At 50.6% G+C, this 27,739-nt stretch overlaps 1 protein-coding gene across 1 annotated transcript; it reads right to left on the reverse strand.

Annotated features, from left to right (window-relative positions):
• Positions 1 to 260: 260 nt before the first annotated feature.
• rapgef4a (Rap guanine nucleotide exchange factor 4a) lies at positions 261 to 24,162 on the reverse strand. The gene is made up of 27 exons (XM_084688625.1): positions 24,048 to 24,162; positions 18,391 to 18,463; positions 17,719 to 17,783; positions 12,267 to 12,373; positions 12,050 to 12,171; positions 11,492 to 11,675; positions 11,270 to 11,354; positions 10,895 to 10,955; positions 10,550 to 10,626; positions 10,145 to 10,291; positions 8,427 to 8,575; positions 7,744 to 7,829; positions 6,905 to 6,983; positions 6,624 to 6,774; positions 6,045 to 6,133; positions 5,820 to 5,850; positions 5,644 to 5,722; positions 4,938 to 5,084; positions 4,222 to 4,319; positions 3,797 to 3,922; positions 3,134 to 3,312; positions 2,781 to 2,871; positions 2,635 to 2,685; positions 2,301 to 2,388; positions 1,898 to 1,962; positions 1,748 to 1,802; positions 261 to 1,381 (listed from the first exon to the last, which is right to left on the reverse strand). Exons 2-27 carry the CDS (start codon positions 18,446 to 18,448, stop codon positions 1,254 to 1,256), a joined length of 2,598 nt encoding a protein of 865 aa, XP_084544751.1. The 5' UTR covers positions 18,449 to 18,463; positions 24,048 to 24,162; the 3' UTR covers positions 261 to 1,253.
• Positions 24,163 to 27,739: the final 3,577 nt, after the last annotated feature.

Below are 27,739 nucleotides of genomic sequence, written 5' to 3' on the forward strand. Positions count from 1 at the left end.
GCCAAACTGACATGCAGAAATACTGTAGATAACGTATAGGAATGTTATTTATTACAAACTATTCTATGGAGATGGTATTTTGTATTTTAAGGAGTAATGTTAAAATATAGTGATTAATATAGAACATTTCTGTTATAAAAGAACAATGCTTATCATTGTAATTGTACTTGAAAGATATTCTAATCTACTGGGACGCTCATTTGACCAGACAACACAATGAAGTTATTATATCTGTACAAATATGAAGAATAAGACGCAAATGCATTTAACAGTTTTTTTTATATTTTACAGAATAAACATGGGTAAAAACTTGCAAATGTTTACTGTGCCTCAACTGCTTTAGAAGAGCAAATGTGCTTACAGTGATCAACCCAACATACTGAAACATCGCATGCCTAGGTCAAAATAAATATGTATTCACTTTACAACCGTGTAATAAACACCACAAAAGGAAATATTTATAAATATAATCTGATATACAAAACAAAGATACAAAACCACAACTGAAAATCAGGGTTTTACAAGAATTCAAGCGTTACAAGAGTCAAATAAATTCCCCCAGAGTATTTAAACTTGAAAGCGTTATAATACAATAACCTAATGGCTTTACAAAATATCACTAGCGTCATAGGTTGTCATTTGTGAAGGGGTTGTTAAAAAGTACTTGGATATTTTGAACAGTCGACATTGCTGCTCATTAGTGAAAGCTGAATACACAAATACCAACAGGAGAAACAGACAGTTTACATCAGGGAAGAATCACCCCTAGCAACAGCATATGACATGGCACCTACAATACTACACGGGTGTGATGAGGAGATCCATAGAGCAGGTATCAAGTATAGTGTACGCATGTCTGTAGGACATGCATGATATTATAGATCATATGAAGCTGGCATGTTGATGCTGTGAAGTGTGCAGCCTGGCTGACAACAGGTCTGTGTCTGTCTGCCTGTCTGCCTGTCTGTCTGTCTGTCTGTCTGTCTGTCTGTCTGTCTGTCTGTCTGTCTGTCTGTCTGTCTGTCTGTCTGTCTGTCTGTCTGCCTGTCTGCCTGTCTGTCTGTCTGCTTGTTTGTCTGTCTGCCTGTCAGCCTGTCTGTCTGCCTGTCTGCCTGTCTGTCTGTCTGTCTGCCTGTCTGTCTGCCTGTCTGCTTGTCTGCTTGTCTGCTTGTCTGCTTGTCTGCCTGTCTGTCTGTCTGCCTGTCTGCCTGTCTGCCTGTCTGCCTGTCTGCCTGTCTGCCTGTCTGCCTATCTCAGGTCCTGCGGGGCTCCAGTCTGTGAGACAGCTGAGATAGAGTCCTTTGGTTGTCGATCACATTCAGCTGGCGGACGTACCTCCGAACCTCTGGGTGATGTTTGTTGGCCTGAAAAGCATCCCCGACTGCGGGAACAGAGAGACCAATCAGAAGACCAATCAGAAGACCAATCAGAAGAAGGACTCATTCTTATTGTTTATTATAGCTGAGATGTGGTTAGTTTGTACAGTGCTTTGCCTGGTAAATACAGACCAATTCTTGACCACCAACATTCTGTAGAACTTTGTACCTCTGATCCTTGATTTTAAAGTGGTACTTTCTATATGTACGTCTTTTATGCCACTGGATAAAAGTAATTGCTAAATGAATAAAATGTAAACATGTAAAATGTAAGAAGAATAGGAAGGAAAAGATGACGATGTTTCAACATTTGACCACCCAGGAATCAAAAGATCGTTATGCAACTATAATAAATGAACATGTATACTTACCGAACGATTGGCTCCTGCAGTATCTCACTATCCTTACTGTGTTGGCAATCATGCGCTGAAAAACAAACAACAATTATTAAGTAAGAACACGTTGCCATGAGGATCAAAGGCAATCCAGTATCAAAATCGATATCTCATTTAAAGCCTCACCATTTTCTCGTAATTGACTAAATTGTCGATGAACGTTTTGTTGCCCTCATGTGTAAACGTCATGTCTGGAAAGATAAAAACAATAATGTCAATAAGCCATATAACACACCGCTTGTATTCAGCATGGATATTCAGAACCCCATGATCTTTAAATCTTAATGCATCTCAAATATCCATATTCTCTCGGTCCTTGAATGATAACCTCAGCCAATCTTCCTGAGCAAGCCTTCTACGTCATCTTAGACTGACTGAACGGCAAACCTGTTCAGCCAGTATACATCAACGGGTGGGTCGACATGGGCATTACTCTCTGCCAAGCGTGAGGTTAAGGGCACGAGCGGGCAAGTGTGCGTGTATGAGAAGACAAGATGGAGGCTGTGGTGCGATCTGATTGGCCTCTGACCTTTGATCAGCAGAGGCATGAAGGGGATGACGGGCGGCTGCAGCTTGGCCACGGTCAGACGGTAGGCCCGATGGTTCCTGGACGGGTCCTGTGGAAACAGTCACACTGTTCTGAGATCTCTCCCAGCTCCGTGTCAAGTGGACACATCACAGTCACGGTCAAGCGGACGGCTGCGCCATACATCCATTCGTCAGTGACACATGACACCCTGAGAATGTCGAGTTTCAATTCAATATTTGGAAGCGGGGGATCCGGCGGAGGATCCGGCGCGATGCGACCACGGAACGAGTCCGGGTTGAGGAGGAGGGAGGCTCCGTCAGTCGCTTCGACTCACCATCAAGCTTTCAAATTCCCCGTAAAACTTTTTGAATTTGCTGGGAAGTTTCTGTCAACACAGATAAAAGGGGGAACTTGAATGCTAACAGACCAGACAGATGAAATCTCTATAATCTGGAGCAGGTGTCTCCAATTGACACCCACCTCCCAGGTCTGGTTCAGTCTGCTCACGGCTGGATTGCTCATTCCCATCACGATGGCGAAAAAGGAATTCAAGTTCCTGTACTCCTTGCAGCTGGGACAGAAATAGACCAGTGATTTAGCCCTCAGTGACATATGACTATAATAAGCCATGGGAGGGCAGCAATGAAACCTAGCCATCTTCTCATCTCAACTAAATTGCCCAACCTAAATCATGGCCTGTATTTAGAAGTGTGAATGCCCTTTCTTGAAAGGTTTTAATGTGCCCGAGTGAGGGTTGAGAGTGAGTGAGGGGTGTGACAGGGTGTTTGGGAAGGCGGGAACGCTGTGGCGTCCGCGGGAAAACGGCGACTCACTGCGAGGCGATCTTGATGAACTTCTTGAGTAGCTGGACGCGCTTGCTCAACTGACCACACAGACACACCTCGGTGATCACCCACATCTGCAACTCGTTGAAGCGCCGCAGGAACAGGTCCAGGTTGGCCGTGGTCTTCTTGAAGTTCTGCCTCCCGAACGTGTGGTAGATCAACTCGTGCTGCAGCACAGAGAACATGTGGTAGATCAACTCGTGCTGCAGCACAGAGAACCTGTGGTAGATTAACTTGTGCTGCAGCACAGAGAACCTGTGGTAGATCAACTCGTGCTGCAGCACAGAGAACCTGTGGTAGATCAACTCGTGCTGCAGCACAGACAATACAGCTCTGATACTGTTCACAGAGAGTGCACACGCATAACTATACACAGAGTAGCTGTGTATAATAATAAAAATAATACTAAAGTATTTATTAAAAGCAGATTAGTTCATCCAAAGTGATGTAAAGGAGGAGATTAGAAACTGCCACCTCGTAATCTGCAGTCAAATGCGTTACCACGGAGCTGGTAGATTAGATACGTTTATCCGAAGCAATATACAAATAGTGCATATAGAAAATATGGCAGAATAATGACTAGCTGCTATCTATACTGAGGGGAGTAGATAGTTGTATAGTGTATCTCATGCTGTCTTGTTGTCATGGTACCTCATGCATGCAGTTGAAGAGCTCCCAGTCGTACACGGTCATGTGATAGGCCAGATCTTTGGAGCTCATGAGCTCAAAGCTGCCCGTGGTTCCTGTCGACGGCCCCTCCTGCTCCAGCAGGGGCGTCTGGAACAGAGGTCAGGGGTCAGGGTACATACAATCAGCCCAGCACAAAACGCTTTTCACAGACAAATAATGCCGAAAATAAGTCTATGTATGGCATGCATAACTGCTAACATCAAGGCAGCAACTTCAGATAGAAATGTGAATGAAAAGACCTAGCGTGTGTGTGGACAGTCTCAGGAAGTGCCTGAAGAGATTCCCAGCATATGGCCAGGGGAAGTGTGTTGGATCCGTCTGAATGCATGTTTTTACGCTGGCTGAACTTGTCGGCTAATGTGTTTTTCTTAGGGGTTTCCACGCACCAGTGAGTCCAGTTGATCCCTGAGGCAGACGAACAGACGTCCATTGATGCTGAGCGTTGAGAAGACCGAAATATCGTTGGGCTTCAGAATGGTTTTATCTGGGGGACCAAAACATCCGACAACCGGGGTCATGACTTGGCTACGGAGTGTTTTACTGCCTGGTGTTGCCACGACACTCAGTCGTGTCATCAGGACAGGCCCCTGTCATACTCTACCCCCTGTAGAATCTCTAGCACACTCTATAAATCCCATCTATACACCTGTGATTTATGAGTTGTGTGATTGCAAACTCCGAAACAAGGTTCCAACGCTGATTAATTGCCGGTCCTCTTGTGGAGGGGAGGTGTGGGTCAAGCATGGGACACGAGAGGTGAAGTAGCGCAGCCTGGCACACACAGTGGAACATCCCAACAGCAAGTACCAGTCAATGGCACCAACAGGCCAGTGTAGAATCTAATGAGTTGGAGCCAGAACAGCAATATTGCATTTTTGCCCTGTGCTTCCCTCCTGCGGTCCATCGCCCATACCTGAGCACACACCGGCCGACCAAAAGACACAAGCCCTGCAGCAAAGAAGCCAATCGATTCCCAAGAAATCAACCGTTGGCTAACGAGCGCAATAGCACCAGGAGCCTTCTGTAAATACAGAGGCAGGGGTGGAAAAGGCGGCGTGGCTTCTCCCGTCTTTGATTAGCGTGTGGCTGTGGTGGTTCTCACCTCCGGCCGAACTGAGGCTGACCAGCAGGAGGTCCTCCGCTGACCCCAGCTTGTCGGCCACGGCGCTGGTGACCTCCCTGACCGAGGCGGCCACGGGAACCCGGATGGTGGTGTAGGTGTGGTCGCTGCAGTAGACCTTGAAGAGGACTGGAGGCAGAGGAGAGGGCACACACAGGGCTGTGAGCTGGCCGGAGGGAGGGGGGGGAGGGAGGGAGGGAGTGGGGGATGGAGTGGGGGATGGAGGGAGGGAGTGGGGGAGGGGGGGCGAGGGAGGGAGGGAGGGAGTGGGGGATGGAGGGAGGGAGGGAGGGAGGGAGGGAGGGAGGGAGGGAGGGAGGGAGGGAGGGAGGGAGGGAGGGAGGGAGGGAGGGAGGGAGGGAGGGAGGGAAGGAGGGAAGGAGGGAAGGAGGGAAGGAGGGAAGGAGGGAAGGAGGGAGGGCAGAGAGAGGGAAGACAGAAAGCAGGACCTAGATCTACTTTGTTTATCCAGAGTCTGAGCGTATGAGGTCTGATTCAGAATCAGGGCCCAGCCAGCTGTAATCCAGATCCACCCAAAAGCAGCTCTGAGCTGCTTCCTGAGCAGAGGCTACAGTGCTGTACACAGGCGCATGCTGACTTCCCTAAGACATGCCAGAGCCCTGGAAGCACAGTCAGTGGTCAGGTCTCCATCCCCAGCCAGGTGCCCGATGGGCGGCCAGGTACTTACTCTCATCATGACTCCTGATGGGTTGTCGTTTCTGCATCTTCTCGTCTCCCATGCTGAACTGCCTCAGGAGGACTTTATGCTGCAACAGGACAGACGGCGCTCTGATTCACCAGCAGCAAACACAGCGCCGGCGCATGTGAACCCTCGGGGGAGACTGAACCAGGCTGTTGACTTACCTTTTTTTGAGAAGATGTGCCATCGTCAAAGCTGGAAGACAAAACGCAGATTAACCCAATCTGACGCCAGGGTAACCACGTCTTCTCTTCAAAATCTTTCGCACAGTTCAGACGGCGCTAGTAAGAACGGACGTCAAGCAAAGCAGGACACGACCTCAACGCTCTCTATCTAACCGACCGAGGACAGCGGGACAACACTTCTGCCCCCCGCTGGCGAGCACGTACTTGTGTTTAACGATCTTCTCCAGCTCCGGAAGCTGCTCCCTCAGGCTGGGCGTCACCTTGGCGTCTTCAGACACAGCAGCCAGGAGCTTCTGAGAAAACACACTGGGTAGGAAAGCACTCTGGACGAAGACCTTCCTCACCACATCACGTGTCTGCCAGACCAGACTGAGTGTGGAGTGGTGACCTCCCGGAAGGTGAGTGTGTGTGTGTGTGTGTGTCTGTATGACAGACCAAACTGAGTGTGTGTGTAAATGTGTGTGAATGCGAGGGTGTGTGTGTGTGTGTGGTAGTGACCTCCAGGAAGGCGAGGGAGTGAGTGTGTGTGTGTGTGTGTGTGTGTGTGTGTCTGTATGACAGACCAAACTGAGTGTGTGTGTGTAAATGTGTGTGAATGCGAGGGTGTGTGTGTGTGTGTGGTAGTGACCTCCAGGAAGGCGAGGGAGTGAGTGTGTGTGTGTGTGTGTCTGTATGACAGACCAAACTGAGTGTGTGTGTAAATGTGTGTGAATGCGAGGGTGTGTGTGTGTGTGGTAGTGACCTCCAGGAAGGCGAGGGAGTGAGTGTGTGTGTGGTAGTGACCTCCAGGAAGGCGAGGGAGGCCTCCTCCTCCAGGAGATGGTCTCCGTGGACAGAGGCCCAGTGCAGGACCAGCCTTATGACCCGGCGCTTGTTGTTCAGGCTGTAGTCCTGCCTCTCCTGCTCCGAGCCCTGCGACGCCTCCGCATGGTAGCTGCAGGGCAGTTAAAGGGACCAAACATCTTTGTGGCGGATGGTTTTGTGGGGGGGTTGTGTGTACATGTGTGTGTAAGTGTGTACAGTATGTGTGTGTGTGTGTGTGCAGGACCAAACTCAAAGGATATTGGGCCATGAGTACGGGACACAGCTGGCTGTTGGGGATGAACACACAGTGCATGAGCACAAAGTCATCCAGCGCTGGGTCTGTGGTGGGGAGAGAGGAGGGAGAGGGAGGGAGAGGGAAGAGGGAGAGAGAGGAGGGGGAGTGGGGCAGAGGGAGGAGGGAGAGAGAGAGACAGAGGCAGAGGGACAGAGAGGAGGGAGAGAGAGAGGCAGAGGGTTGAGCGGGAGAGAGAGACAGAGGGGGAGAGGAGGGAGAGAGAGAGGCAGAGGGAGGTGGGAGAGAGAGGAGGGAGAGAGAGAGGCAGAGGGTGGAGGGGGAGACAGAGGGAGGAGGGGGAGAGAGGTGGACAGAAAGGATGAGAGGGGAGAGCGAGACAGAGAGCAAAGGGAGAGAGATACAAAGAAAGAGGATGAGAGGGTAAATGAGAGAGATGGATAGAGACATAGGGGGAGAGAGAAACACCTGTGAGGTGAGCGTCAGAGCAGATAAAAGATCGCCAGGCCTTACTGGCCTCCAGCCCTCTCCCCAGCCCTCTCCCCAGCCCTCTCCGCAGCCCTCTCCCCAGCCCTCTCCCCAGCCCTCTCCCCAGCCCTCTCCCCAGCCCTCTCCCCAGCCCTCTCCCCAGCCCTGACCACATATGAGGCCAGGTGCCTCAGTCCGCCTGTTCACACAACCAGGCCTAATCACATAAGCTCTGTGAAGCTGGGCCAGCCACACACACACACACACACTCTGGTCTAAACACCAGAGCTCGTCAGTCAGACCCTGATCCCAGAGCAGCCTCAGTGGAAGAAACCCTTGGTGGTTTTGGAGGAGCGATCGAGGACAGGACAAACATACCTGACTCTGAGAACTGAGTATCCAAACGCATCATCTCAAGGAAGTGCTCCAGAATCTTCTCTGGAGTTCCTGACATCACGGTGTATCTGAAACGAGCACAGGACACCCTTCGTTAACTACCACATGGCTATCAAACCTGAGTGGGCTGAGCCACTTGAATGACTTGATAACAACCACAGCCACTATCCCAGGGATCTTGTCCTTGATGAAAGGTAAGGAGGCTGGGTAACGTAGTTCTTCAGAGGACAGAGGGATTGAAGGAGAAAGAGGAGAAGGAAAGTGTGGAGAAGGAGGCGAGAGGAGAAGGAGGGAGGAAGAAGAAGGAGGGAGAGAGGGACAGCCACTCCAGTTGGAGAATCAACATGATGCCTCCAGCGTTGTGATCGGCTATGAAAAGCATGAAGAGAACTCTCCCTGTATGTGTGTGTGTGTGTGTGTGTGTGTGCGCGTGCGTGCAGTATGTGTGTCTGTGTGTGTGTGAGAGAGACAGAGAGAGAGAGAGAGAGAGAGAGAGAGAGAGAGAGAGAGAGAGAGAGAGAGAGAGAGAGAGAGAGAGAGAGAGAGAGCAAGGCAGTCAGTCAGGGAGACTGTGACCTGCAGGTGTCCCAGCTCTCCAGGGTCACCAGGGCCACGACTGTGTCTGCCTGTGCTTGGAGAGGATGGAGGTGGAGGGGGTGTAGTACTTGTAGTGGGTGGAGGTGGAGGTGGAGGTGGAGGTGGAGGTGGAGGTGGAGGTGGAGCCCTGGGTGGAGCAGCTGCTGCTGGGGCTCTTTTCCAGGACGAGCACGTCCTGGTCATGCTCCTGCAGACGCACTGTGTTGGCCTCCACGTCCTGCACACACACACACACACACACATGCATACACAAACATACAAACAAGGCAAAACACAGAAGCACATAGGTCAACTACCCAGAAACTTGTTGCGAGCGTCACATTACAGTTTTATCACGACAAACAAAGACATTAGCTCCTGTTCGCACGAACCTCACTTCCCTCAGAGACCTGGCTACTGCACAGCACTGGATAACACCAGGCACAGTGCACCGCAAACACAACCTCACAGGCACAGTGCACCGCAAACACAACCTCACAGACACAGTGCACCGCAAACACAACCTCACAGACACAGTGCACCGCAAACACAACCTCACAGACACAGTGCACCGCAAACACAACCTCACAGACACAGTGCACCGCAAACACAACCTCACAGACACAGTGCACCGCAAACACAACCTCACAGGCACAGTGCACCGCAAACACAACCTCACAGACACAGTGCACCACAAACACAACCTCACAGGCACAGTGCACCGCAAACACAACCTCACAGACACAGTGCACCACAAACACAACCTCACAGGCACGGCTGTCTGAGCCTGGCCAAATGCTCGCTCCCCCGGCTCGTTGGCATGCAGGGCAGCATGACATCAGTCTGGTGAGCAGGCGGGATTAGAGGCTCTGTCCCACTGACAGGCCCAGGCAGCAGGATCAGCAGTCAGTCTGCCTCCCACCCAGCCTCACCCAGCCTCACCCAGCCTCCCACCCAGCCTCACCCAGCCTCCCACCCAGCCTCACCCAGCCTCCCACCCAGCCTCCCGCCCAGCCTCCCGCCCAGCCTCCCGCCCAGCCTCCCACCCAGCCTCCCACCCAGCCTCCCACCCAGCCTCACCCAGCCTCCCACCCAGCCTCCCACCCAGCCTCCCACCCAGCCTCCCACCCAGCCTCCCACCCAGCCTCACCCAGCCTCCCACCCAGCCTCCCACCCAGCCTCCCACCTAGCCTCCCACCCAGCCTCCCACCCAGCCTCCCACCCAGCCACACACAGCCTCAAACAGCCTCACCCAGACCACAGGAGATTTACCCTGGATGAGGACACCTCAAAAACACTCATATGGCAGAGCTGTTGCCCTGGATAACACAGATAACCATCAGCTGCTGTCCCCAGCCATGCGGGCGCAGGGCCAAATCAGGGCCCAGAGAGGCAGGGCTGAACAATGGCACAAGGATCAAGAAGATTGAGGAAAGAATGCTAAGAGCTGGATTGGCACTTTAAGGCAAGTATACATCCACATGATAACAATGTTGATCATTGTGCCACAGCGCAGTAGACTTAATACTGTATGTGAGCTGAATGGAAGCGGTATTAGCAGCGCCACATACGTGACTGTAATGACGCACTCTCACCAGCAGAGGGAGACAAAGGCCTTTTTCATTTGCCTTGAATATCACACCTTGTGGATTTGAATTCATCCTGCTGTGTGTGTTTGACCTCTCTCAGTAAAGTGACAGTGTGATCGGTGCGGCGCGCGGGTGTTCCTAGAGAGAGGTGGTATTCAAGAGCGCGTACGGGTTGGGCTGGGTTCCTCCGGCACACACACACACACACACACACTCACCCTCAGTATCCTGTTGAAGTCCTCCTTATCCACTCTCAGGAAGTGACAGTTATCCTCTCGCAGGACGATGGAGGCTGCGCGGGGTGAGTCGTTGACCAGGGCCAGCTTCCCAAAGTCGTCCCCTTCCCGCAGGCTACAGACCACCCCCTGGGTTCCAGGGAGGAGACAATGTCACCGATGCCACGCGAGCCTGGCCAATGATATGCTTGAAGCGATCCATTATCTGAGTTTCGTCCAATCAGCCACTGAATCATCCGTTTTTTTTATTATTTTTTAATGTATTACTAAATGAAGTATGTGGGGAGAAATGCATCGGATCAAATGGACTGTGTTACAGGATCAAATGGACTGTGTTACAGGATCAAATAGACTGTGTTACAGGAAAGCTGGACAGCCATTGTTTACCTTCCCATAGATGACGACGTTGACGGAACCCTTTAGGATGATGTACCAGGACGCCCCCTCCTCCCCCTGGTTAAACACTGGGTGACACAGGGGACAACGTCACTGACTGATCTGTGAAGCGGCCGACAACCCCCAAACAACAACAAAAATCACCCGAAAAATCGCCCGGGCCATTTATGACTCACAGAAACTGAGACAAAGGATCAGGCGCAGTTACAGCGTCCTAATCTGGCCCTTCTCATTCCCCCCGGGCGTATAATGCGTTCATAAAACCATCACCAACGCTGCCCGACTGTGAGAATGTGATGAAGTCGGCTGATGTTCAGCCGCAAAGGCCGTACTCACACACGGTTCCTGCTTTGGCGTGGGACTCGAAGATCAGCACTCCTGCCAGCTCCCTCTTCACCTGGCCAAGAAGAGCAAGACAAACGACTGCTTCGTTCTCTTTCTTTAGCAGACATATTTTTTTGCAAAGCAATTTACAGTACAGCCCAGAGGGGGATTTGACCCTGTGACCTTGTGATTGCTCTAACCACCGAGCTATACCCACCCTTCCCCACCCGTGTGACGCACAGAACATTCCGGAAACTACAAAAACAAGCAAGAATCATCCTTAATCGATGTATATTCATCAGAAACAATACAAAATGCGACCACGTGTAGTTATTAAGTGATGCTACAGTTATCCCACAGCCGGTCCTAGTGTAGTGGGTCACTCACAGTGGTGGAGAGGTGAGACAAGGCCTTTATATGCAGAAGCTCCTCATAGATGATCTCCAGGTCGTCTGCGGTCCTCTCCCCCGGACTGCAACAGGAACCAGCCTCATTACAATCACATCAACATGACTTCAGTCACACAGTCTATCCTAACCTCAACATGCCTCGCCTGGGGAATATTCCCACCAGGTCAGCAGGGGGCGATCTTTTGGAATCCGTCCTTACAGTTTCCTCAGGATCATCCTCATGTGGGCGTCGGGTCCGATCTGGGAGAGGAGGAGCAGGGTGTCCTGCAGCTCCTCGTTGCTCTCCTTCATCTCCTCCTGGCTGGGCGGGGGCACGCCCTCCTGCTCGTCGTCGAGGAAACGGTAGAACAGGTACTTGTCCTGGAAGTGAAGCTGCTGCTCGACTGCGGCGAAGGATTTAGGAAGGGATGGGAGGGCGGATGACAGCTTGCTCGCACACGCATACACTATCAAACACGCACACGCGTTTGAATCAAATCAAATGTATTTGTATAGCCCTTTTTACACGCAAGCATGTCACAGAGGGCTTCACATACGCCCATAGAACTGCCCCTCAACCAACCTAAACCCCCTCAAGGAAGACAAGGAAAAACTCCCAGAAAAACTCCCAACGGGAGAAAAAATGGAAGAAACCTTGGGAGGACCAATTCAGAGAGGGATCCCCTCCTCCAGAGACGGTCGGTGAAAGAGAGGAGCAGAACACGAGCTAAACATTGCCTTAGACTCCAGTGTGTGTGCGCACCCTCCGTCGTCTCACCTTGGTTCAGCACGCCTTCCTCCAGCAGGACCTGCCACATGCCCACTGCCTGAGGGCGGGAGTGGACCAAGCAGCTCTCCTGCATCTGCCAGTCCACCAGCTCCATCCCCACGCAGCACTGCCTGCAGGACAGCCAGGGAGAGGTGCTCAGGAACACACAACACACACACACAGGCACCCTGCTGGGAGGGGGGTGGGTGTCCGGCGTCAGACTGACCTGTATGTCTTGAGGTGATACTTCCTGTCTCTGATCATGTGAGGTGCTCTGGAGAGGATGGCGTTGCGGAGGACCTTCCCCGCCCGCAAGATCTTCTCAGACGGCACCTGGACGGAGACAGGAAGTACGGGGCGCGGGGAGGAGGTGAACAGGAAGTGGGTGACTGGGACGGGCATGACCACGTGGCAGTGTCGTAGCATCATGCAGACAGACTAGACTGGCCTGGAGAAGTAGCAGGTCTGTACAGATGGGCTGGGCTACACTACCTGAGAAAAGGGTTTAGGGCCGGGTTTGGCTGGGCTGTCAGTGAATGATTTCTGTAAATGAAATGACACGACAGTGACACAGTGATGGAAAATAAGGAAACAAAAACACACAGCTTGGAGAAGGGCAGGACAGAGATGAGAGGAGGGGACAGAGACACGGAGAAGGGCAGGACAGAGATGAGAGGAGGGGACAGAGACACGGAGAAGGGCAGGACAGAGATGAGAGGAGGGGACAGAGACACGGAGAAGGGCAGGACAGAGATGAGAGGAGGGGACAGAGACACGGAGAAGGGCTGGACAGAGATGAGAGGAGGGGACAGAGACACGGAGAAGGGCAGGACAGAGATGAGAGGTGGGGACAGAGACATGGAGAAGCACAGGACAGAGATGAGAGGAGGGGACAGAGACACGGAGAAGGGCAGGACAGAGATGAGAGGAGGGGACAGAGACATGGAGAAGGGCAGGACAGAGATGAGAGGAGGGGACAGAGACACGGAGAAGGGCTGGACAGAGATGAGAGGAGGGGACAGAGACACGGAGAAGGGCAGGACAGAGATGAGAGGAGGGGACAGAGACACGGAGAAGGGCTGGACAGAGATGAGAGGAGGGGACAGAGACACGGAGAAGGGCAGGACAGAGATGAGAGGTGGGGACAGAGACATGGAGAAGCACAGGACAGAGATGAGAGGAGGGGACAGAGACACGGAGAAGGGCAGGACAGAGATGAGAGGAGGGGACAGAGACACGGAGAAGGGCAGGACAGAGATGAGAGGAGGGGACAGAGACATGGAGAAGGGCAGGACAGAGATGAGAGGAGGGGACAGAGACACGGAGAAGGGCTGGACAGAGATGAGAGGAGGGGACAGAGACACGGAGAAGGGCAGGACAGAGATGAGAGGAGGGGACAGAGACACGGAGAAGGGCTGGACAGAGATGAGAGGAGGGGACAGAGACACGGAGAAGGGCAGGACAGAGATGAGAGGTGGGGACAGAGACATGGAGAAGCACAGGACAGAGATGAGAGGAGGGGACAGAGACACGGAGAAGGGCAGGACAGAGATGAGAGGAGGGGACAGAGACACGGAGAAGGGCAGGACAGAGATGAGAGGTGGGGACAGAGACATGGAGAAGCACAGGACAGAGATGAGAGGAGGGGACAGAGACACGGAGAAGGGCAGGACAGAGATGAGAGGAGGGGACAGAGACACGGAGAAGGGCAGGACAGAGATGAGAGGAGGGGACAGAGACACGGAGAAGGGCAGGACAGAGATGAGAGGAGGGGACAGAGACACGGAGAAGGGCAGGACAGAGATGAGAGGTGGGGACAGAGACACGGAGAAGGGCAGGACAGAGATGAGAGGAGGGGACAGAGACACGGAGAAGGGCAGGACAGAGATGAGAGGAGGGGACAGAGACACGGAGAAGGGCTGGACAGAGATGAGAGGTGGGGACAGAGACACGGAGAAGGGCTGGACAGAGATGAGAGGAGGGGACAGAGACACGGAGAAGGGCAGGACAGAGATGAGAGGAGGGGACAGAGACACGGAGAAGGGCAGGACAGAGATGAGAGGTGGGGACAGAGACACGGAGAAGGGCAGGACAGAGATGAGAGGAGGGGACAGAGACACGGAGAAGGGCAGGACAGAGATGAGAGGAGGGGACAGAGACACGGAGAAGGGCAGGACAGAGATGAGAGGAGGGGACAGAGACACGGAGAAGGGCAGGACAGAGATGAGAGGTGGGGACAGAGACACGGAGAAGGGCAGGACAGAGATGAGAGGAGGGGACAGAGACACGGAGAAGGGCAGGACAGAGATGAGAGGTGGGGACAGAGACACGGAGAAGGGCAGGACAGAGATGAGAGGTGGGGACAGAGACACGGAGAAGGGCAGGACAGAGATGAGAGGAGGGGACAGAGACACGGAGAAGGGCAGGACAGAGATGAGAGGTGGGGACAGAGACACGGAGAAGGGCAGGACAGAGATGAGAGGAGGGGACAGAGACACGGAGAAGGGCAGGACAGAGATGAGAGGAGGGGACAGAGACACGGAGAAGGGCAGGACAGAGATGAGAGGAGGGGACAGAGACACGGAGAAGGGCAGGACAGAGATGAGAGGTGGGGACAGAGACACGGAGAAGGGCAGGACAGAGATGAGAGGTGGGGACAGAGACATGGAGAAGGGCAGGACAGAGATGAGAGGTGGGGAAAGAGACATGGAGAAGGGCAGGACAGAGATGAGAGGTGGGGAAAGAGACATGGAGAAGCACAGGACAGAGATGAGAGGAGGGGACAGAGACACGGAGAAGGGCAGGACAGAGATGAGAGGTGGGGACAGAGACATGGAGAAGCACAGGACAGAGATGAGAGGAGGGGACAGAGACACGGAGAAGGGCAGGACAGAGATGAGAGGAGGGGACAGAGACACGGAGAAGGGCAGGACAGAGATGAGAGGAGGGGACAGAGACACGGAGAAGGGCAGGACAGAGATGAGAGGAGGGGACAGAGACACGGAGAAGGGCAGGACAGAGATGAGAGGAGGGGACAGAGACACGGAGAAGGGCAGGACAGAGATGAGAGGTGGGGACAGAGACACGGAGAAGGGCAGGACAGAGATGAGAGGAGGGGACAGAGACATGGAGAAGGGCAGGACAGAGATGAGAGGTGGGGACAGAGACACGGAGAAGGGCAGGACAGAGATGAGAGGTGGGGACAGAGACACGGAGAAGGGCAGGACAGAGATGAGAGGAGGGGACAGAGACACGGAGAAGGGCAGGACAGAGATGAGAGGTGGGGACAGAGACACGGAGAAGGGCAGGACAGAGATGAGAGGAGGGGACAGAGACACGGAGAAGCACAGGACAGAGATGAGAGGAGGGGACAGAGACACGGAGAAGGGCAGGACAGAGATGAGAGGAGGGGACAGAGACACGGAGAAGGGCTGGACAGAGATGAGAGGAGGGGACAGAGACACGGAGAAGGGCAGGACAGAGATGAGAGGAGGGGACAGAGACATGGAGAAGCACAGGACAGAGATGAGAGGAGGGGACAGAGACACGGAGAAGGGCAGGACAGAGATGAGAGGAGGGGACAGAGACATGGAGAAGCACAGGACAGAGATGAGAGGAGGGGACAGAGACATGGAGAAGGGCAGGACAGAGATGAGAGGTGGGGAAAGAGACACGGAGAAGGGCAGGACAGAGATGAGAGGAGGGGACAGAGACATGGAGAAGCACAGGACAGAGATGAGAGGAGGGGACAGAGACATGGAGAAGGGCAGGACAGAGATGAGAGGTGGGGACAGAGACACGGAGAAGGGCAGGACAGTGATAAGAGGTGAGGACAGGGATAATGGCCCCAGTTGTAAACGATGATGACTGCACATCCGACAGATTCACTGTGATGACAGACATTAGGCCCATTGTCTCGGCACAGCCTTAACAACCTCCCCTCGTTCTGTTCTGACCTGCTATAACAGCTGTCCTCCTGACAGTTATCCTCTGCTACTACACAGTGATGGGCTCACCGTTCATGTTCACGAAAAACGATCAAATCGTGTTCATTTAGCAAACGCTTTTATGCAACGCGACATAAAGGGGGGGATTTAAACCCCTGACGTCTTGATCTGGAGTCACATGCTCTACCACTGAGCTCCGCCCATCCTCTCTGCTCCCGGATGTCATGGTGCGCTCGTACACTGATTCATCATAGGAGCTACAGGACCTGTTATTAGTCATTGTTTACTTCCACTACTTAATGAAGACTTAACCTAGAGGAAAGACAATTAACTAGGCTGCATCCTGCACTCATTAGGGCAAAAACAGATAACAGTAGGAAGGACTAAGAGGAGGCTGGTGTGGACGTCATGCCAGGCCATAATCACTACTCTGAACCCTCTCTACTCTCTGCCTCACCACTTGCAGTCTCCCATGCTGCCATGAACAGTACTTAGAGGATAAGCAATCAATTCAATGATTCTTTAAACAGGCTTTTTTTTTCTCCATAGCTATGGGTAGCTATGGATTCTGGCCGAGCACACGAGGCAGTCTCGTGAATGGATGCGAGCTGACATCACTATGCATGTGTAGTGTATGCAGCGGGCTGCTGTGTGACTACAAGATGCATTCCTCATGCATCACTGCTCATCTGAACTCATTATGGGTTACTGGTTACTGGCAAATGCACCCAACACACGTTGCTGTAAGGGCTTGGAATTCTCATGATTAATGCATGGCAGTGAACGGCCCTTTTCTGTTTGTGTAAAGGCAGGATTCTGTGCTTTTTTTTATTCAGATGTGGATTGGAACCCCAAGGTAAAAACAAAGGCCATATTTGATACATTTCATAACAAGAACAAATGTCATGTTGAGCCTGTTGAAAATACTGTGAGCATTTAATCTATATTTAGTGACCACAAGCAGACCATACATCATTTGTATTTTGCTGAGGATGTGAAGTATGTTGTGTTTGCAGATATTTGTAGACTACGTGTTTTGGCCCTGCATCTGCTTGTTGGAAAACACTGTCCAGGAGAACAAAGAACACAGCTCTATAAATCACACTGGTTGTCCTGGGCAGGGCTCTGTTATCACTGCGGAGGCTGGAAGATGGCGGGGGGGGGGGGGGCGGGACAGGAACCACTGAGTATGGAAACGAGACGCTCTCCACCGAAGCTTTGTTTACATTCAGACAAACGTTCAACAAACTGCATTCCACGCTTCTTCAGAGCATCTCGAGAGGAGAGGGGTGACAGAAGAGGAAGCTGGGAGGGCAGGAAGGACGTCAGCGCGGGCAAAACAAGCGTCCTTCACCCCGCACTGTGTCTGCTGCTCACACCCACAGTTCAGGCAGGACTAAGGCACGGCAACACTCTACGTCAACGTTGCCATAGCTACCACCGTAACTACACATCAATCAATACCCATAATAACAACATTGGTACACAGGAACTGCCATGTGATCAAATGGCATTATGTGTAAGACATATAGGTTATTACTAAGGGAATGTTGTGTTACCAAAACAAGTCAAATCAACATCCACCTACCCTTAGAAAACACATGATTAATTGATGTAATGTGTGAACAACCACTAAACACTAAATAAGTGTTAACTAAACTGTTGAGAAGTTTCGATGTAACTACAATGTTGTTACTATCGGTATGGATTGAACTGTCAGTATGATTCTACCTTGTTTAGATGTTTGGAGATGGAACCAAAGGAATTGTTGCTGATATTCTCTTTGTCTGGCATTGCTGCAGAAAAGAAAAGGAAGTTTATTCTTCTTATTTAACTGAAGAAAAACACATTTGTTCTGCACACAGTTAAAATCCCTTATATATCAATTTTCAGACAGGCCAAGCACTTTGAAAGACAACAGATGTCAGTCTGAGGCAACGGCTCCTTAAATACAAACAAACAGGCAGATATTAAATAAGGACTGAAACATCTGTCTCCTGTAATCTTGCAGGAGATCTGAGAAGCTGATCGTATCACCCTGTCTGGGAGAAGGGAGGATCGTCCAGTCAGAAGGGTGTGGTTCTGACTGGGAACTGAAGCACAGCAATCACCCAACAGGAAAGACAAAAAAACAGCATGTTTGCTAACCTTCCCTTGAACAGCCTTATCTCCAGTGAAAATACCCCTCTATTTTTAGTTCTGACTTTCAAATAGCTGTTATGACCAAAAGCAAATATGGCAACACAATAAATGACTTTATATATACAGGTTGAGGGATAATAGGGGCAACCTTTAGGTTAAAGGTTAAAGACGTCTGACTGCCTTTTAAATCATGCGATAATAATAGACTGGGCCCATGCCAAGTGCTGTCTAGTTGTTGGTCCCTGGTGCTGTGATACTCACTGTCAACACAGGGGGCGCTGTCCATCACACCGTAAGGAGGGGCCAGCAGTCCAGCCATGCACTCACGATACTTCTGCACAGAAACAAAATCAACACAATTCATTAACACATACATACATACATACATTATTACACTAATTTAACACAGAAATCATACATTATTAGTCATCGACAACAATTATATTCTAAAATATATGCAAGACAATGACACAATAGCTCATACTAGTTATGTCGTGGTATTGATGCAAGGGGAAGATAAACATCACTGTAAGCTACTGTCTTGTTAATTGTAATAATACATGCAAATAAATACATTAATACGTGCATAGTTTTGCTGTATTGTCTGAGTCTACGTTTCAAATGATTCCTGTGGTGTTCTCTTCATCGACATGGTCATCACAGGTTATGTAAAACCTCACAGCTGAGATTCCCAGCTGGCGCTTGGGAGTGGAGCAGCTTTTCAGCTGCAACCTTATTTAAATCAACCTGCATCTCACACACAACTCCCACTCCTTTCAAAGGACAGGATTAAAGATGTACTTCAATGAGCTTATTTGAAGCTTTTGCCGTTGTCTGCCGTATGCGTTTTCAGGTCATCGGGCTCCAAGATTGAGAAACCCATGTGGGAATTTCCAAAGTGTCTAAACTTGTGAATTTTTCATGAGGGGAACTCTATCCATGCAAGTGTGTGTGTGTGTTGGTGCCTTGTGTGACTCTGTGACCCCGGGCATCACTTTAGACGGGAAGGACTGCGGGGGTGAGGAGGAGTTAGAATCTCCTCAATCAGTTCCATTTAAAGATGAAAAGGATTGACATCTGATGCCTCCATAAACCACGCACGCTCGCACACACACGCACGCGCTCGCACACACACGCACGCGTTTCATTTAGAAAACACATCGGGAACACCGCGGCGCTCCACGTCGGAAGTTGACCCGAGTAAAGCCCTTAGCCGACGCTCTGGCGCTCGGCGGGGTCAGGAGGAGGGAGAGGTGAGCATGCTACCAGACGTCCAGAGCAGCTCTCGTGACCGTACTGATGGTGTCAGTACGGGCTCACGGTGCCGTGGTCCTGCCCGCTGAAAGGCCACTTCCCCGGGCCCTCTCTAGTCACCGCTCGGCTCACCCCCCCCCCCCCCCCCCGTCTGTGAACATCAGTGTTCCTGGTCTGTACAGGGACGACAGAGATGGCCACAGAGGAATCAGAGCGTGACAATAAGTGTCTTCCAGCCAGGCCTCGTAGCGTTCCCTCTCTTACGTAAGGAGCACGATGACACCGCTGGAGGATACACGTCTGCCCATGACACGGCTGCACGGAGGGGTCGAAGGCGCTCGGAGCATCTGAAGGAGCTCCCTACACAGTAAGAGGAGCGGAGAGGGTCTTTCACCGCACACAGACACATATGGAGCGAGAGCTTGGCTGCTCTGACAGAATCAACAACCAAGAGTTAGGGAGTCAGATGGCTGAGCGGTGAGGGAGTCGGGCTAGTAATCTGAAGGTTGCCGGTTTGATTCCAAATGACTAATGACTTTGTGTCCTTGGGCAAGGCACTTCACCCTACTTGCCTCAGGGGGAATGTCCCTGTACTTACTGTAAGTCGCTCTGGATAAGAGCGTCTGCTAAATGACGAAATGTAAGAGTCAGTTTAAGAGCCTTAACCTTCCCCGGCAAATTGTCACTCACGGTTTCACAAAACGTGTGACATTAAGAGGTCTCATTGATACTAAGCACCGTGTTAAGTATACAAAAGTGAAATGATGAACAGGACAAATGGCATTGCTTGTACAGCAGTTGTTTACTGTCACTTGAGGTAATGGACTACTCACAACGGATCAATAAAAGATGTACGTTCCCTCCATCAGAAGTCCCACGACAAGCTGGAGCTGAATGAGGAGCATTTAGCAGCATGTCATTCCTGCCACCAACCCCATGAAAGCTTCAACTAAACCGTCATCTGTTACCCGATGGCAATCTACTGTCAGAGGTCGGCGTCCCAATTCGATTCTCTCCTCTGAAGTCGGTTAATCACTTTACGATCCCCTCAGAGGCAAACAGCGTTGCCTTCCAATTAAGCATCCGTTTGAAAATGTCTCAATGACCTCGGTTTTTTCAAAGCATTTCCCTTAATCCACTCGAAAACCCTAATTGACTTGCTGCTCTCTGGGAGATACCAAAAATGAAGGGACACCTTCATCACAAGACTGACGGTGCTCAACATGTTTTCTGATCAGTGTGAATTCTAGGAGGGACAGTTCACTGAAAGGATAGGCGACCCTAGTCACTGCATTGGTCTGGGCAAAGATGCTTCCTCAGCCAAAGATTCCATGTAAGCTCATTCATGACAGGGCTGCAGCAAAAACAGCCTATTCTTTACCCTTTACCCTTAGTCATTTAGCAGACGCTCTTATCCAGAGCGACTTACAGTAAGTACAGGGACATTCCCCCTGTGGCAAGTAGGGTGAAGTGCCTTGCCCAAGGACACAAAGTCATTAGTCATTTGGAATCAAACTGGCAACCTTCAGATTACTGACTCCCTAACCACTCAGCCACCTGACTCCCTTTCTGCTGTTGACATCCAGTTTAAAGGGCTTAGTTTGGAGGAACACTTCAAACCGGACGTGAGTGTTCAGAGCTCAGGAGACACCTAGAACACTTCCATGACCTGACACAAGCAGTAAGCCTTCTCCCCTGAGGGTCTGGTTTAGTTGGGCGAGAGAGAAACAGAGACAGTGAGACAGAGAGTGAGAGAGACAGAGAGGGCGAGAGAGAGACACACAGAGAGACACAGAGAGGGAGGGAGAGAGAGAGGGCGAGAGAGGGTAGGTGGAGGACAAGGCAGGGGTGTTTCAGAATGGGGATTACAGCTGTCATGAGGTGTATCTCAGTCCTGTGTTTAACCAGGTGCTAATGAAGTGACTGACAAGGTTCCATCCTGAAGAGCTGGAGTCCTGCTCCTCTAAAACGCCTCTATAGGAGAAGACAGATTCAACTCCTGACAGAAGGAATCAGAAAGAGATGGATTTGATTGTGCCTAATCGGTGAAACAGTAAGCTGGAAAATGGATTCATCAACCGCCCCTGCGCCTCGATCCATCTCACTCCAAGGCAGCCAGGGTTGTGGGACCACCCAACAGTGCACTCCTCTCAACGTGCAACGCAGTCGCAACCATTTTACTACCTTGCTGTCCTTCTGTCCCCATTGTGATACTGAATCCATTAACAGAGGTTCAACAAAGTGTTCATAATGAACACTTCACCACGCTATGAACTCGCCACATCAGCGGCCATTATCCCAGGTCTCCAGGGACATGCGTTGTTTCCAGTCCCGAAGGGGGCCCCACACACCTGATGACACATTGTAGTTCAGATCGGACAAACAGCGGTGTTTTAAACGGACGCACATTCAAGAGGATGTTTTCAGGTTCACAGCAACCGAGTCACATCAAAGCAGAAAAAAGAAAACAAGGCACGCGTGTTAAAATGTGCGCTGGCGCACGGCGAAACCGCCGTGGCTCGTGTGCGCTCGGCGTGTGCGGTGTCGGCTTGATGCGACGCGATGTGACAGGTCAACAGAGCAATACGGATGACCTGACAAACCTCGTAACCACGGCATCAGAGGAGACGTCCTGAACCCCCTCCCCTGGTCAGAACACCTGCAGCGTGCAGTCACTAGGATCAGGGAGACCATCACTCCAGATCAGGGAGAGATCTACAGAGCCTACTCACAGAGAAGGGGTTGGGTTCACCTTCAGGGAACAGGACCACAACCCGACCACGAAACCATTCAACCACCCGGAACCAGAAAATGAACAGAAGGCATTTTGTAGCCTAGGAATCAGTCTGACAGTGAGTTTGGGCTCATTAGTGAAGATAGTTGCGATGTAGGGTTGGCTGTGATAGCTTTAAACACTGCTTGTTGTCCAGCCACAACAAGATCAACAGGATTAAGCCTCCATTCAAGATTCATGTACTCCCTGTCAGCACATGCTTACAAACATCTCTCAGACCAAGCATGAGCTAAAACAAAGCCATGTTCAGAGGCTGTACTGTCTGTCTGAGTGCACTGAGCAAAACTAATCGTGATCTAACCCACCAAATAATCATTGTCTTGTGATTCCATCAAAGCAGTAGGATTAAGGGATTAGGGTCAGAATCAAGTGGATTTCCCCTTGGTAAACGACAGGTATTAGAAGCATACAAAGGAAATAAAGAATCTGCTCTGAGGTGAAGGGGCGTGATCTAACAGTGTTATTTCGTATGGGAATTACAGATTAACAATTAATTACTCATCATAGTTAGCTCTACAACTTGTAGCTACTCAAGACAATTCTTTAACCCTGTAAGACCGGGTTGTAAAATTACGATGTCACTTTAAGCTCTCCAAAAAAGACATTTGCTATTGTTTGGACCACATTTACACAGCCAATGGGTCCTATTGTTTTGCCTTGCAATGCCATTGGATACACGTGGTCCAAAATAGCTAATTAGCAAATGTGTTTTTTGAGAGCTAAAAGTGACAGTGTCTTACAGGTTTAAGCATACAGAAAGATGCTGAATGTACTTGTTTTCCAAAAGCATTGAGGAAATTATACCACTGGGTTGTCAAGCTTCTTTCCCTCCATTAAACAGATCTTTAAAAAAATGCAGCGTGAAACAAATTGTAGCAAATTAGTGTCTGTGAAAATAAGATCAAAGGAGACAACAGTATTACAAAGTGTTGTGTCTGAGTTGACCTCCATGCTGTCTCTAACGTCTGCCTTGTCATGCAGCTCTGCTGTCCCTCTCCAATCAGCATCAGACACCATCCCATGCAGCTCACAAACAGAGTCTCTGGAACTGTCTGTGACAACAGATGCGTTCACACTGTTCCTCAGGGAGGGTGCAGAGTCTCATGCTCTATGTCACACACACACACACACACATTCGGGCACACGTACATCACACACACGGCCCAAGTCCCTTTTTACTCTCCATCTTTTTCCTCCCAATATCTCAATACCTCATATCTTTTGAATTCAAGAATATATTCACATACGGTACAGCCACATGATTACTGTGTTGTGATGATTCCAATCTCCCCATCGGTCGGGAATGGGCACCCCTGACTGTGCACTCTGGACATTGTGACGTGAGTTCTAAGCTCTATGTTGTAGTCACGGCCTTGGGTTCAAGGAAAGTGCTCCACTTGTACATGCCCAGCTCATTGTCAAACGACTCCTCTATCTTCCATGCCTGAGCAAGTCTTGCACTCTGGGCATCGTTGTGCATGGGTGCACACTTGTTTGTTGAATAATTCACCCCTGATTACATCATTTCATAACACACAAACTGCCTGCTGTCAAGACATTTCCAACTTAGTCCATACCCACATCCACAGGCAGACTTCACGTGACTCGGAAAACAATCAGGGGAAGCCCCTCTTCAGAACTATAATTCAATTCGGCAGTTGTAAGAGTGATAAAACCTCAATAATAACACTTAACAAAAACCTCGCCACTGAAATGTATTTATCTTTGTTCATTCTCTATCAAAATACTCCCTCTCCTAACTTTTCACTACATTTTTATTATTATTTCTCTACTTCCATTAGTCCATTTTCTCTGTGTTTGTTCACGTTCAGTCTTGTCGGATACAAACATCTGTTCAGGCTGAACTCACCTGAGGAGGTTAGCCGCGTCCCATGTGTGCCTCTCGACTGCTCCTGCAGTCTGGTTCTTCTCACAGCACGTGTTCCACACAAACCCTCCACCCCCAGGCATCCACCTTCCCCCTGATCCACGCTCAGTAACTGGCCACAACACCAGATATCTGGACCAGTGATCAGAGTGTTCCTGCTGCCCTGCTGTCCTGCTGCCTGCTTTCCTCCCTCTGAGAGAGAGAGTAGCAGCAGAGAGAGAGAGACAGAGAGAGAGAGCAACAGAGAGAGAGAGAGAGACATAGAGAGCAGCAGAGAGAGAGAGAGAGAGTCAGAGAGCAGTATAGAGAGAGAGCAGTAGAGAGAGAGAGAGAGAGAGAGAGAGAGAGAGAGAGAGAGAGAGAGAGAGAGAGAGAGAGAGAGAGGAGCCTGCCTGAGCCCAGCGGAGGGGCAGCCCAGGGCTGACTTCCCCCATGCAGCAGTTGCTAGGCGATTACTTTACTACAATTGTCAGGCACTCGTGGGTGCGCCCCGCTCACACAGCTCCGCTGGTCAGACACACAGAACCATGGCAGCTCCGCTGGTCAGACACACAGAACCATGGCAGCTCCGCTGGTCAGACACACAGAACCATGGCAGCTCCGCTGGTCAGACACACAGAACCATGGCAGCTCCGCTGGTCAGACACACAGAACCATGGCAGCTCCGCTGGTCAGACACACAGAACCATGGCAGCTCCGCTGGTCAGACACACAGATGCGGTAGTGATCAAGTTGTGTGGAACAGTCCCAAAAGGCACGGACGAAGGCGAGGGCACTCAATTATTTAAACCTATAAGTGGTGTTCATCATGAAAAAACAGATGTGTGCTGTAAGTGCACTCCAGACCATAAAAAAAGACCTTGTCTAAATAACTGAAAATATGATTTCAGGGAATAAGCACCACAGAAGAGCAGTCAAACGAGTCCCTCAAACAACAACCCTGAAAAGTAAAGCCAGTAAATGAGGGGAAAAGTCCAGAGCTTATTTTTTTTGCATTTTGAGTTGAACCAAAGACACCTTCCCTTCAAGCCACTCTCTCTGTCTCTTCAAGGTCTCCATGCCATTCATTCTTCCCGCGGACAGAGAGCAGGGTGAGAGTTCAGGCTTGAATCCTGCATCACCCCTTTTCTGGGGGGAGAGTTCTAGCATTAGAACGTACGGAACATTCCGTGCCCATGCCTCTCCACTGTATTCCTCCTCCACCAAGGGCAGATGGAATCTTATTTTCGACCTTGCCGTTGATCGAAGCAGCACAGCCTTGTTGCACGCAGACCTAAGGGCCCTCTCTAGCCCAAGAGAAACACAACACACTCCACTTGGTTCATTGTTACCTAATGATGTCTGAGGACCACCCACTGCAACACTATTAAAGAGTGATGTACGCAACACCATCAGCGAAGGAGGGTGAGGACAACATCATTGGCTTAGACTATTGTGGGGACTCCCCCCCTTACAGTAACAAGAACAAGGGTCAATAGATATGGTGGTTTCGGCCACATGGACAGCTTGCCCAGGGGTTGGGATAGTAGCGCCAGCGTTACATAACTGCTCAACTGAGAGAGAGAGAGAATGACAGACGAGAGAGACGGGGTAACAGTGTGAGACGTAGATAGACTGAAAGACAGAGAGGGTGAGAGAGGTGGAGGAGGGTGAGAGAGGTGGAGGAAGGAGCTGGTATGAGGCTTGAACCAGGCAGCAGGAGTAGAGGTGAGTGTCAAGAGACCCTCTCTGCTAGATCTGCACCCCTCCTCCCCCAGCCTCCTCTCTGCTAGATCTGCACCCCTCCTCCCCCAGCCTCCTCTCTGCTAGATCTGCACCCCTCCTCCGCAGCCTCCTCTCTGCTAGATCTGCACCCCTCCTCCGCAGCTTCCCTCAACTCGAGCTACCCCTCCCTGCTGCATGGAGGGGGAACACATTCGGCATTTCAATCACATGATCACATGCTCTTTTTTCGCTCGTCAACGAACAGAGTCGACCCTTCCGTGGGTCAGGCCTCAAGCCTGACTTCTGGAAGTTTCACACAGATTTGGACTCAAGGACTCTTAGATGCTTGACGAAGCCTGAACATATGATTGGCTGAACAGCCACGGGACGTGTCTTCAAAGACAAAGAACGAGGAAGAACCAGACCCTGCTTTCACAGTCTCGCACGCTTTGACAGTGACAAGGGATTGGCTATGGTCTGGTTTCATCCAAATGTTCCAACACGTACAATCAATTGCTTGGTGTGTTACGCTCAATAATTGAAGCGCAAGATCTTTCTGAAACATCTCAAATGTATTTGATTAATTCTCTCAGTGTCTTGCAGTGGCACTCTATGCATGTGAGCTACTCAAAGCCACAGCACATCCACTGAAAGCAAAACACGCAAACAAGAAAGCAGATCTGCTAAGTGCCAGCTGATGTCACATTAGCTGATGTCCCCGCAGTACATCATCCTCTGAACTGAGTGTTAGCGTGCGATGAGTGTGCAAGAGAGTAAAACGAGCTGGCGTGAGCTTACAGATGATGCCATGCATCTCTGAGACCCCTTCTTTTATTATCTGACAGACCCATCACAGAAGGAAAGCGGAGGAGAAAAGGAGAGGATTCGAAGAATTTTCAAAGCGTCCCCCAGAAGAAGACATAAATACAAGTCATCTTCACAGACTCCGCCTTCACGCTGAGGTATCGAAAGGATGAGATGCATTGGGTGCTTCTGAAACGATGAGATGGAAAATCGCTGCAAACGGAAATCTGAATTTGTTCCTTTTACAGGTTGAAAAATCCAGCTTCCAGACATTAGTCTTATGTAACACACTGTATCTGTCAGGACCGATAAGGAAACAAACACAAGTGCTGTTGATACAATCATCTCCGCGCTTCTTCTCTGTGTACATCCGCTGAACTCTGGAAAGGACTTGGGTTTGGCTCTGATCCTTGGACATAGAAAGAGTGAACACAGGCAGTCTCCGTGTTCGACAGTGTCCTGACCACCCCTCCCCTTCCTTCCCTTCAACTCTCCTCTCCCTTCCCTTCCACCCCTCCCCCCCCCCCCCCCCCCAGTGTCTGTGCCACTTCCTGTTAGTCATCTCTCCGTGCTGACTCCACAACTACCCCCAGCCTGGCGGTGAAGTGACCACCACACGCCCACTCCTCGTCCCCCTATAGGGCCTCCGTCCTGGGCTCGCCTGGCCTGCTGTACTCGCACGCGAACATGGCCAGTGGGCATGCCTTCATGCGCATGCACTGAGTCCTGTTATTCTCCTACGAGTTCTTATATTAGTTCAATGTTTCAAAATGTGTATTTACATTAATTTTTGGGGTCAATAAGAATAATAGCTTGCATAAGCTGTGACACTTTTTTTCTCACATTTTTGTTTATTTATTGTAGGTTTAAATCATGTATCACAGGGTTACATAGGCCACTAGGGATTGTCAAGCAGAGCAGGACTGTATATTTCGTATCTGTACGTGTTACACATGGTTAAACACATGTGTTACACAGTAATAGTAACAAACACTGGCATAAGATAAACTGAGCTGTAGTTAAAAACTCTGCAAGAAATGTGCATGTGACAGAGACAGAGAGACAGAGAGACAGAGAGAGAGAGAGAGAGAGAGAGAGAGAGAGAGAGAGAGAGAGAGAGAGAGAGAGAGAGAGAATTTAGGCGACGAGGCATGAATTACATACTG

This window comes from Hypomesus nipponensis, chromosome 23 (genome assembly GCF_054491055.1).
Source record: "Hypomesus nipponensis isolate SF chromosome 23, ASM5449105v1, whole genome shotgun sequence".
In the NCBI taxonomy this organism is placed as follows: Eukaryota; Metazoa; Chordata; class Actinopteri; order Osmeriformes; family Osmeridae; genus Hypomesus; species Hypomesus nipponensis.

Excerpts from the sequence above, each read along its gene's own strand:
- rapgef4a (XM_084688625.1), bottom strand. The coding sequence starts at position 18,448 with ATGGCTGGACTGCTGGCCCCTCCTTACGGTGTGATGGACAGCGCCCCC. Across the intron at positions 10,292-10,549 it reads ACGTCGTCATCTATGGGAAG|GGGGTGGTCTGTAGCCTGCG; the intron begins GTAAACAATGGC and ends CCTGGAACCCAG. Across the intron at positions 2,389-2,634 it reads GGGAATTTGAAAGCTTGATG|GACCCGTCCAGGAACCATCG; the intron begins GTGAGTCGAAGC and ends CTGTTTCCACAG.